General features: G+C 36.1%; 1 protein-coding gene across 4 annotated transcripts in view; it reads right to left on the bottom strand.

Annotated features, from left to right (window-relative positions):
• SLC26A5 (solute carrier family 26 member 5) overlaps positions 1 to 9,015 on the bottom strand; it is a 47,448-nt gene extending 38,433 nt beyond the window's left edge. For all 4 annotated transcript variants that reach the window (XM_020984534.2, XM_020984538.2, XM_020984539.2 and 1 more), the window contains exons 1-2: positions 8,818 to 9,015; positions 5,268 to 5,407 (exon numbers count right to left, since the gene is read on the bottom strand). In XM_020984534.2, the coding sequence (XP_020840193.1) occupies positions 5,268 to 5,407; positions 8,818 to 8,990 (313 nt within the window). In that variant the 5' untranslated portion in view covers positions 8,991 to 9,015. The remainder of the gene's footprint in view (positions 1 to 5,267; positions 5,408 to 8,817) is intronic.
• Between the last annotated feature and the right edge of the window lie 3,985 nt (positions 9,016 to 13,000).

Raw genomic sequence — 13,000 nt, 5'->3', positions numbered from 1 at the left:
GAGAGAAAATTTTGTAATAAACCATTCCAAAAGAGAAAAGGTAAAAAGTAACAACCAAGATTAACTTGCCTTGGAAGACTGAATGTAATGTTACAGGAAAAAAATGGACCTTTAATGAAAAGAGGGCTTTCAAGCTTTCCTGATGGAAAAAAAAAACAACAAAAAACTTGAGATAATTAAAAACTCTAAAATACAAACACAAGAGTCCAGAGAAACCTAAAAAGCTAAATACACTTGAACTATTGGCAGGGCCTACATGATGATGAAGTTTTTACATTTTACATTCTAACAGAGTGGGAAGAGACAGGTATCTCATGAGAATCCTAACATAACTTCAAGAATCACATAAGTTATTAAACAAGATGAAAAGACGGATTGAGGATGGTTTTATTCTGTTTTAATGGTCTTAATACAGGCAAGAATAGGTAAGGAAAAAATAATACCTTAGGGAAGAAATGAGTAAGAACTTTTTTTTTAATCATTGAGGTACATGAGAAGCTATAAAAATGGAAGATGGGGAAAGAGGTGTGGGGCATCATATGAATATTACTCTCATTTGAACTGTACAAAGGAGAATTGAAATATAAACCTGAGTCAAAACAAACCTAGGAAGGTAAATTTATTTGAGCTTAGGCTCAAATAAGGAAGAAAGAACTATATGATGATGCAGCGACAACACTGTAACAGGGGAAATAGAAATGTGTCCCTCCAGAACCTTAATGTATATTCAAAGGATACTGAAGGAGTTAAGAAAAACATATATTGGGGTAGAGTTGGTTCTGTTGTGAGGGAATAGGGGAAAAAGAAAGAACAAAAAAAGGAGTACACCCATATAGAGGGGAGGAAGTAAGGGGTAGAACTTATTATTTCTTATAACAGGGGGATGTGAAAAGACTATATAAACAGGAAGGAAGGGGTGAGGGAAAAGGCATCACATGAATTTCATTCTCATATGAAAGAGACAAAGGATGGTTGAACACACACACACACACACACACACACACACACAATATGGTGTAGAAATCCATTAAATGAAACTGGAAGATAACTAATGATAAGGAGGAGCAAGATTCAATGGAAGAATAATACTAAAGGGGAAATAGTTGAAAGCAAAACAAACTTCCTTATCATTAAAGGGGGGATAAAATAAAGGAAAGCAAATAACTAGAACATAAGGGAATGTCTTAAATTGTCTTGTCTGGGACCTATCGTTGGCCAATTAGTGACAGCCAGAATGATTTGAATTTAAGGCATGGTCCTTAAGAAAGAAATCTGGCCTGTAAACCCTAAGATATCTTGTGACATTTTGGGAATGGAAGGGGAGGGGAGGGAAGGGGACCATGACATCATGGAGGTGATTCCCATGACATGCAAGTGAATTGAATTTAAGTGAGGGAGGGTTGTGCAATGTCACCAGTCTCACTTTCTCCTCTAGAACCATCTAGACAGCTGAGGAATGGTTGAACAAATCGCACTGGAATTTACACTGGAAGAAATCGTGATTTCAGAAAACATGATTTGAGAAAATCCTGGTATTCATGAACTGATGCACAGTGAAGTGAGGAAAAAATGTATTCACGGACAAGGAAGACATATTTGAAGACTTAGGAACTCTTGTGAACTGATCCAACCATTTTGGAGAGCAATGGAGAACCATGCCCAAAGGGCACATAAAGGCCTATAAAGATGTGCATATTTTTTGACCCAGCAGTAGCACTTCTAGAGCTGTATCCCAGAGATCATAAAAAATGGGAAAAAGACCCACATGTACAAAAATATTTATAGCAGCTCTTTTAGTGGTGGCCAAGAATTGGAAACCGAAGGGATGCCCATCAATTGGGGAATGGCTGAACAAGTTGTAGTATATGAATGTAAAGGAATACTATTGTGCTGTAAGAAATGATGAGCAGGCAGACTTCAGAAAAACCTGGAAAGACTTTATGGACTGATGCTGAGGGAAGTAAGCAGAACCAGGAGAATGTTGTACACAACAGTCACATTGTGCGATGACTAACTTTGATAGACTTACCTCTTCTCAGCAATGCAAGGATCTAAGACATCTTCAAAAGTCTCATGAAGGAAAGTGCTATCCACATCCAGAGAAAGAACTATAGAGTTTGAATGCAGATCAAAGCATACTATTTGCTCTTTTTTTCTTCTATTTTGTTTTGTTTCCTCTCTCTTGTGGTTCCTCCTATTGGTTCTAATTATTCTTTACTACGTGACAAATGTGAAAATGTTTAATAGGAATGTATATGTAGAGCCTATATCAGATTGTGCGCTGTCTTGTTGAGGGAGGTGGGGAGGGAGAGGGAGGAAAATTTAAAACTCAAAAGCTTATGGAAGTGAATGTTGAAAGCTCAAAATAAATAACTTATTAAAAAAAAAGACTTATGAAATGACCAACTATGTCTCTAGAGGACCTATGATGAAGCATGCTACCCACCTTCTGATAGACAGGTGATGGACACAAGGTACAGAAAGAGGCACATGTTTTTGGACATGACCATTGTGTGGAATCATTTGGTTTGACTGAGTCTGCCATCAAATCTTAGGTATATGTTTCCAGAAGACAACAGGATCATCTTATTATTGTTAACGACAGATAGCAGCCTCAGTAGCCCTTAGTGTGGAGTTAGCAACTACCACTATTAATCTCTTCTTCTTCTGACTCTTACAGGGTGATCTGTTAGCTGACAGTACCTATAGATACATCTCCATCATCATTCCTTGGAAGACAAGCAGCTACTTTCTCTTAGATGGTCCACATCATTCCTCTTTAGGAAGAATCTCATATCTATTACTTAGCTCCAAAGTATTTAGGACCCTATATTAGAGCTAGAAATTCCTTAGAAATTATCTGGTAAAACTTCTCATTTTACAGATGAGGAAACTGAAACCCAGAGAGGTTAAGTGACTTATCACACAGGTATTAAGTGGCAGAGTCAGAATTAGAAGTCAGGTTCTCTGACTCCAGGTTCAGTGCTCTTTCTACTGCATAACAATTTCCCTTAGCCATCACAGTAGCTGCTGTCTCCTCCTCCTCCTCTTTCTTCTCCTGTTACATTGAAGCTTTTGTTCCCCTTTTTGAAGGAACACCTCATTTTTCCTGACGATCTGGAGAAGGAAAAATCATTCCTCAAGTCTATCTGCCTTCTCTTTTAAGAAAGCATTACTTGGCTAAAGCAGCAAGGCAAACATTGCACATACTATGTAGGTCATTGAATAATTATACCTACTCTCCACACTTTCTAAAAGAGCCTCAGTCTTTGGTCATTCTTTCCTGCAGCTCTTGGGTCTAACTGTTGGAGAAATGCTGTGGAAACTGTCTGGTTGAGTGTTTCAACTCTGGAATTCTCACTTTCCATTCTCACTTCTGTTAGTATCCTCTTACGCTATTAGTATCTTCACAGACACATCCTACTTTTCATCCCTGGTGTTACCAACTTCTTTTCTCTTCTTGTTAGATTTTTCTGTTATTCTTACAACTGGAATCCTCAAGTCCTCTCAAATTTCACTCTTTCCTTTTCACATTCCGAAAGTGTCCAGACCTCCTTTACAATTCCTTTTCCTCATCTTATTATCTCTGAACTACTGAGATTATTCTACTAAATTGATGATAATTTAGTTCCATTCCTGAAATCTTGAAAACATTTTCTATTCACTGGTAATTCAGCTACATTTTTATTTGCTTCTTAAATAAACTTTGGGACCTCATGAGTACTTCAAACATTTTCTTCATAGTATATCTCATTTTGGAATATTTCCTTGAATTTTTAAAAATATTTATAATTTGCACCAGACAGTTGGGAAAAAACCCTCAAAGACCTCTAAAAGGTATATCCCTATGTATAGCAAGTACTCAACAGGTATCTGTTGATTGAATGACTCAGTATGGCTCTGGGTAAGACCCACCTGTCAGGTTTTATAGCTATGGAATCAATATTACCATATACCATTTCCCCATTTCTCACTATCCTGGGACTTCATGAGGATTAGCTTTTTTTTAAAATACAATAAATTGTTTCTTCACTTATATCAGCAATTACATGTATAAACAGAACAAAAGAAAATACAAAACAAAACCTAAAAGTGATTGTAAATGACTACATATAACTGTACACTTTTATTTCTTGCTAATTGTTAAAAGGAATGAAAGATGTATATTAATTTTATCAAGGTCATCATATATATTTGAAATAAATTCTGTTGCTGTTAGTATTTTCTTTATGTAGCTCTAGTTAGTATTATATTTATACAGTTGTAGTTAACATTGTCTTTATATAGCTGTAGTTAGAATAGATATATTTTTCTTTCAAATATGGTTTTTTTAAACCTCTCGTGACTTCACAGATTTGCAGAGTCTTCAGTGAGGAGGCTCCTTCTAACAATGTAGATGTGAGACTGTTTTCAAATTATGATCCTATAAAGAGTAGCTTTTGTGACTTGCCCAGGGTCACAAAGGCAGTATATGTATGTATACATGCATGCATGTACTTATACACATGTGTGAGTACACATGTACATGTATATATGCATAGATACAACAGGCATGTGTGTGTGTGTGTATATATATATATATATATATGCACACATATCTATTTATTTGTCTATGAATCAGGTATATGCTGAGGCAATTGGCAACACAGTCCTGCCAACTTCCTCAGCAAGAGCTATAGCCCTTACTTTTTCAGAAAGCATGCCACTGAAGACTACTGGAGACCCAGAAAACAAAGTTCTCACTGCCAAAGTCATTGTTAAACATCAGAAATAGGTATAGTTTTATTAATGCAAACAACACAAAAGAAGATATATTACCATCTGCCATGCCACTGAACCCTAAGGATCACCGTGCCTTCCCATCTGATTTGCAGTTGAACCACCCCATACATGTTGTCTCCCCTTAATTGACTGCGAGTTAAATGAAAGCAGAGGCTACCTTGCTTTTTTATTTGTATCCCCAACACTGAGTGTAGTGTTGTGTGCATATCAGGTGCTTAGTAAATGCCTTTTCATTCATTTCTGATTCTGAGGTTGCCTCCCTATCTGCTATGCCATGTTCCATCTTCATTGTTTTTTTTTTCCACAAAGTAATTTTCAAAAAAGTTTTTAGGAGTAGTTAAAAAAATGTCATGAGAATGATATAAAATATGGTTTATACATGAGTACAAATCGTAATGGAACATATAAAAAGGAGGAAGTCATGTATTTTAAAAGCAGACAGTTATTTGAGATAGTAGAATAAACATGAGTTGTGTTTTACTAACCTTGAGGAAGGTGTAACACCCCTGTACTTATACCTGAGACAAAGTCCCCAAATACATATTCCCTTGGTTTATAAGCTGGCAACCATTTACATATGGGCAAGAACATATAGATAATATTCCTTATTTTCTTAGGAGTACAGCTGGAAAAGACAAAGGGAGACAAAAGACAAGTTAGTAACATATAACTTAGTAAAATTTATAACAGCAGACATTTCTTGCCTGTATTCTATTTTAATAGAATATACATAAAATTTGTGCTCTGGATAACATTCCCCACCCTTAACAAGTTAGAGAACTGAAATATTTGTCTGTTAGAACCATTTTCTTTATGAGGGAAGCCAAGTTAGTGCTATGATCAATGATCTGTAGCTGACTCTGAAAAAGAGTAGAGGTTTCATTTAGAAGCCAATGAGAAATACTACAAAAGAAGCCTGGTAAACTAAACTCAAGACTTGAGTAAGCTAAGCTGAAGACAGACACGATGCATATTTTTCCACTCAGGAGGAAAGGTAGAAAAGAATGTCAAAGACAGTTTGGTGACATGAGATGAGGACACAAGACTAAGAGAGGTTGCCTAAGGTGTAAGAGCAGGAAACCTAATCTATTGTCCTAGGTAGAATGCATCCTAGGTGAATTTGTGAAGCAGGTGTGGGACCTGATCTGTTTAAATTAAGGTTGCAATTGATCTTAAAAGGAATAAAGCAAAAGAATGTGTAAGGACCAGAGTACATCTGCCACCACCACTATAAGATTTAAAATCCATGTACCATTTTGTTGACGTGTCGATATTATTGTTATGTAGAAAAAGCAGGACATTTTGATTGTTCCGTGAACTGTGTTTTGTACAGTGTGCCCTCTAGTGGTTAACTGTATCTATTAATTAAATAAAGGGTATTCTGGAAAAAACTGCTCACCTAGAATCACAGATCTCTGAGTTGTAAAGGAACTCAAGAGATCATTTGATCTAGCATTTGTCTTCAGACAGGAGGATATTTATTATCTCCATCTTTCAAATGAGATAACTAAGGAGCACAGAGGTAAAATGACTTATCCAAAATCATACAGTTAATAAGTCTGACCTTATCTCCATTCCCACCTTTTGCTATATTTGTATCTAGCCAATACATATTTTTAAGCTGTTTCTATTTCATGTTTTTAATACTGTGTACCTGACCCTATGATTATTGTGATGCTGAAGGGTCAGAAATCTCTAAAAGTTGCATGCTTTTAATTCATTATTTTTCCCTTTTTTCTCTATGTTTCATAATAGTTCATATTCATTACACAAATATTTTATATCATTCCCATGATTTTTTTATTTCATCAAAAACTTTTTAAAACATCACTTCCAGGACCCAAGTCTCCCACCTCCTAGTACATGCTACTTTTATTATAGCCTGCTGCCTATCACCTTCACTTGGATTTGTTAATGTGATTGAGTGGACATGAACAATATAGATCATACCTGTTCCTATTTCTCTTCTTATTTTGGCTGTGATTGTCTACTTTATGAAAGTTTAAAAGGATCCTAAATCCTTTCACTAAGAGGATTGACTAATATTTATTACAAATACAAAATCTACATAATTTTCTTATACATCCTTTTCCATTTCTAAAAAAATTAGAACAGAATACCCCCTTTAGAATTCATTACTTACTGCTATTAATGAAATATTCCTATGTAAAAGAAAAACAATTAAAATTATATTCCTTGCCACCCACACCAACAGGAACAAGTCTCCAGTACTAAATTTTGAGGTAATGAGGGATCTGATGGGCCCTGGAGATGCAGGACCATTAAAACAGCAAAAAAATGGAATCAGAGCTCACTTTTCTAAGTCCTGTCTTTTACTTCTCAACAACAGGTCTTTTTTTTTTTAGCATGATTAGTTAGTAGTTATCCCATTGGAACTAATTTGGGGCTTCAGCAACTGGAATTTTGACTTAATAAGGTGTCAGCAAAAGACTGGAATTTATTATTATTTTGGCAATGAACCATTTCTTTTTGCTTTTTTATTTTCCTCGGGATTATTTTCGCAATAATGTACCGACATGTACTATTTGAGACAAGTCAGAGCTAATAGAAATACTCCAGGGAACCTGAATCTTGCCTGCTTGACTCATCCCTACCTTCCGATAGTAAATGTAGGTCTGTAATTGAAGACGTAAACATTGATTATCAATCAAAGTAGGAGGCAATACAGTCACATTTTGTGGTATCTTGTAAATAGCTTTTTCAGGACAAAATTTACCAAAGGGTATGTTAGTATCTCTAGGCTTGTTATTGCCTAGGTAAAGTGCTTCCCAAAATGAGTGGTCCTTCTACCCTGGGGTTCTTTGATAAAACCTAAGGATGCTACCAAATGGTGAAGAAATTAGGGAAAGGATGAGAAAAGAGGCTTAGCAGGGAAATTCTAGGGAGAAAGGGAGTGGAGGTGGATAGTTACGTTGATAGTTGGGAAGCACAGAGCCAGTTGTTCACAAACTCTAACATATAGGCCCGATGTAGTAAGCACTTGATAAACAGTCATATTCAAGATGCTTATTCAGGTTTGTCTCTGACCCATAATGGCTGTTGGACTTTATCTTCTTTCAGTACTCTATCTAGGCAATTTTCCAAGAGAATAATTTGCAGAAAAGATGCTGACCTACATTGGTAGAGAAAGTTTCCTTATCTGGAAATTCCCTATACCAATGAAATCACAGGCCTAGTCCTTACCACTAGTCACTCAGGCAGTCAATAAACATTTGTTAGGAGCCTACTAAGTTCTAGGCACTGTGGTAAGAGCCAGGAATACAAAAAGACGTAAAAGATAATCCTTGCCCTCAAAGTGCACACAATTTAATGGAGGGACAAGAAAATGAATATGTACAAACAAGTTATATAGGGAATAAATAGAAAAAAAAATCAAGAAGGAAGGCACTAGAATTAAGAGGGTTTGGGAGAGACTTCCTGTAGAAAACGAGATATTAGTTGGGACAGCCAGGGAAGTCTGTAGGCAGGGATGAGGAAGAGGAACATTTCAGGAATGAGAGGCAGCTAGAGACAATACCCAGAGCCAAGAGATGGAGTATCTAATTAGTGGTAAAACAAGGAGGCCAGTGTTACTGGACTGAAGAACACATGGTGGGAAGTAATGTACAAGAAGACTGGAAAGGCAGGAGGGGCCTAAGTTATGAAGGGCCTCAGATGCCACTATCTTCATTCAAGATGACATCTGCTAAAAGGAGTCGCTTAACCCTTCTTAACTTCAGTGTCCTCAACTGTACAGTGATGAGGGGGTTGGACTAGATTACCTCTAAAGTGCCTTCAAAATCCCAATCCCTGTTCTTTTGTTTCTACGTGCCATTATTTACACGCTCATACAGCCACCACTAACAGGAATGGTACAAATGGCTTTCTAAATTATAAGTGTCCACCATTCATTTGTCTTTATCTCAACGAACAGAACTTCTCTAGACCACAGGTCTTACATATCACAAAGACTTATTACAGACTACACCAAATACCTCAACCCTCTTTTCCATACCCAGTGTACAAACTTACTACCTTAAAGCTCGTTTTATCTTATCTCCGATAGGGTCAGGAACCTTGTCCTTTTTGTGTAGCTTCCCATGTAGGGCTGGATAGCTATAGATGGGCCGCTCCACAGAATATGTTTGGGTTGCTACAAGAATTTCATTTTCTTGTGTGTGATCCATAGTATCCTGGAAGTTATTCATTGTTAGTTGTAGACAAGCTTAGCTTGAGTGTCACTGTGAAGGAAAAAAAAAGGCAATTTAGATGATTGGGTGTGAGTGTGAACATAATTAGAAAAATTGGGAGGAATATTAAGATATCACCTAGCACAACTCCTCTAAAATACAAAATACATCTAGCAACATACGAAAGATATTTAACCTTCATCTTGCTAAAGCACACAAGAGGAGGTAATTCTACCTCTCCCCTTGGCAGCCTGTTCCAGAGTTTAACAGGTTTTTTGTTTTGTTCAGGGAGCTTTTCAGTAACTTTATTTTACACTTCTCCAACTGTCCACTTCTTTGATGACATGGAAAGCAGTTGGTTAGCATTTCCTTTATTACTGCTCTTTACTTTCTGAAGACTTCACTCTTTAACTCATTTTCTTTTAGACTAAATGATCTGAATTTATCATTATTGCTTCTAATGATAATTAAATCATTTGGGGCTTTTTCCAGAGTCATAATAATTATGGTGGAAAGTACAAATATTTTAACAACACATTTCACATAACATGAATTTTCTCTGTATAAGAAACTTTTCTTGTTTTGTTCTTTATACTTACCTAAATTACTACCTATATAACTCTCTTGTTTTCCTCCAAATTTTCTTTACGAGCTTGACAAACAACAAACACAAACTTTTCCATAATAAAGAACTGAAAAGAGGATTGTATATGAAACAATGAATCTCTCTCACCAATAAATGGATCTTTAAAAGTATATGTTAAATTTGACATGGTAGCACCAATATTCCACTGCTTGGGTCCCCTTCTGAACTTTCTTCTGCAGCTTTTTTAAATGTTTCATTTCTTTTTTTTTGCATCCTTATTACTACCATCCCCTGATTCTCTCTCCAAATAACAAAATTTCTCTCATAACAAATAAGTATAATCAAGCCAAACAAATTTATACATTGGTTGTTTATGAAAATGTTTCATAGTGTACCTAGAATCCATCATCTCTCTGCCAAGAATTGAGAACCATCTTCCTTCCTCCTTCTCTCTCTCTTTCTCTCCCTTCTTTCAAATTGCTCATTGCATTGATAAGAGATCTGAGGTCTTTCAAAGTTTTTTTCTTTTACAGTGTTGTAGTCATTGTATACATTGTTCTCCTGGTTTTGATCACTTCACTCCACATCAGTTTACACAAATTTTTTCAAGTTTCTCTGAACACATCTCTTTTGTCATTTCTTATGGCAAAATAACATTCCATTCTCTATATACCCTAATTTGTCCAGCTATTCCCTAATCAGTGGACACTTGCTTTCTCTCCAGTTGTTTGATATCACAAAACGCTGCTATCACTATTTTTGTGTATATGGTTCTTTCTCTGTTTGATCTCTTTATGCCTACTGGTGATATCACTGGATAAAAGGATATGTATAGTGTAGTGACTTTTTTTTGTTATAGTTCTAAATTGCTGTTTAGAATAATTGGGCCAAACCACAGGTTGCCTAAGAGTACATTAGCGTGTTTGTCCTTCAACAGTTCCTTCAACAACCATCATTTTATTTTTTGGTCGTCTTTGCCAATCAGACAGGTGTGAGGTGGGATCTCAGAATTGCTTTAATTTTCATTTCCATTATTAGTGATTTGGAACATTTTTCACATGATTATTGGTAGTTTAAATTTCTTCTTTTGATAATTCACTGTTCATATCCTTTGACCATTTATTAGTTGGAGAATGACTTTTTTTTACATATTTGTATCAATTCCCCTCCCCTCAATTTATTTTTAGTGCTTCATTATAAATTCTATTTTTCATTCCGTTGTTTTGGCAATTTTCCCTTTCTAATTTCTCCATGGCCTTAAAGTAAACTGGGTTTTAGGGCAAAAGTTAGTGAATAATATTAATAATAACTAACATCTGTATAATACCTACTATGTGCCAGAAATTGTACTAAAAACTTTACAAATATCATCTCATTTTGTCCTCATAACAATCCTGGGAAGTAGGTGCTATCATTATCCCCATTTTACAGATGAGGAAACTGAGGCAAGTGAAGTGACTTGCCCTGGGTCACACAGCTAGTGTCTGAGGCCAGATGTGAATTCAGGCCTTCCTGAGGCCAGACCTGCTGCTCTATCTACTGATGTCTGCGTTTGTGTCTAATTCAGTCTTGACTACTATCTATGATCTCAAGATCTTCCTACGCAAGCCCCCCTCCATCTTTTTTGCTACATTTGTGTCTAGCCAATGTGTATTTTTAGTTTGTTTTTCCTTTATGTTTTTCTATGTGATATATGAAACTACAGGTTATAATTTTGATGCTGAAGATTCATTTATCTAATTTGTTGATGTTATTTTGAGTATCACTTCTTTCTTCCAAGACAACTACACCTGATCTAGACCAACCTGGGCACTGGAGGATTTGGTTCATTATTCACATATTTTAATTAGTCACATGGACTGTGAAATTACATTCGTACTTGGTGCCAATTTATTTTTCAATAATAAGTGAGGGAAAGATATTCAGACCACAGGTAGTCCACTTAATACAGTACTTCTGTAACAACCTAAAAGGACCCTGCATGAACCTCCTCTGAATCTATTTTTCTATCCCATTTCCTTTACTTTTCTGAATAGGAGTGATTCTATAAAGATGTAAAATGTTAAAAAAAAAAAGCATACAAATCATGTAAAGTTCTCCTACACCAGAAGTCCAAAGAAAACCCATGGAACCAGGTATAGTACCAATGATGCCATGATACCCTATTAATTCAGCTAAACAATTTGACAAACATTTGTTGAGCACCTGCTTTGTGTAAGGCACTGTGTTGGCACTGAGGATACAAAGATGAAAAATGACATAGCACTGCCCTCAAGGAGTTTATGGTTTACTAACAGGGATACAGGAAGTACATAAATACAAATAATATAAAGTAGAATAGAAGAGAGAAAACATCAGTAAGTTTATAATCATTTTTTTAAAGATCTTTTTAGATTTCTGTTTTTAAACATTTGTTTTTAAGTTTTCAGTTACATATTCTTTCTTTTTCCCCCACTTCCTCCTGCACCCATTGAGAAGGTGAGCATTGTGATACTCATTATACATGTGAAGTCATGCAAAACATTTCCATATTAACTATTCAACAAGCACTTAGAAAATGACAAAAAAAAAGAGAGTATCAGACTGTATTAGGAAAATTTCTGGAAAGAGAGAACACTTTTAGCTGGAGAAAGGCTTCGTAGAAGAGGCTGTCTTAGAACTGAGTGAGCCTTGAAGGAAGACAAAGATTTCAAACAGCACAGATCCATGGGGAGTCCATTATGGCCATGGGAGACAACCTGTATGACTGCACAGAGAGGCAAGGGATAGCATGTTACAGAAGATCAAGGAACCAGTTTGGCTAAAGGATAGTATCTATGATAGTATCTATAAAGTACGATAGTATCTATGTTACTTAAGGATGAAAAAGTAGATTGGAGCCAGACTTCCAAGGGCCTTAAACTCGAGGTTAGGAAGTTTGTATTTTATCCTAGAGGGAGTAGGGAGTCACTTGGATTTTTGAGTAGGTAAGTGACAAGGAAGTGACTTGTGCATTAAGAAGATTATTTTGGCAGTTGGTGAAGAGAAGAAGAGACTAGAGGCAGAGAGACCAGGCTTGACAAACAGACTAGGAAGAGGCGATGAGGTCCTGAACTAGCATGATTGCAATGTGAGCAAAGATGGCATAAATTCAAGAAATGTTATAGTGACAGAGTTGACAGTTCTTGGCAACAAATTAGATAGAGGGGTAATGAAGAAGGAAGAAGCAAAGGTGGTTCTAGAGTTTTGAATATAAATTACTATGAAGATGAAATAGGTAAGAGGTTTTTGGGGAGACAGGAAGATAATTATAAGTTAGTCTTGGGTAGCCTGATTTTGAGGTGCCCATGGGACATCAACATTGATACATTCAGCAGGTAGCTAGAAAAGTAGAATCAGCTCTATTAATAAAACATTTAAAAATATATACATATATCCTCCACTAAAGTACTCGGTGAATGCT

The sequence above is a fragment of the Phascolarctos cinereus genome, unplaced genomic scaffold (genome assembly GCF_003287225.1).
Source record: "Phascolarctos cinereus isolate Bilbo 61053 unplaced genomic scaffold, phaCin_HiC Scaffold_1;HRSCAF=81, whole genome shotgun sequence".
Classification (NCBI taxonomy): Eukaryota; Metazoa; Chordata; class Mammalia; order Diprotodontia; family Phascolarctidae; genus Phascolarctos; species Phascolarctos cinereus.
Note: the sequence above shows the minus strand (reverse complement) of the source record. Positions and strands in the feature narration are given on the sequence as shown.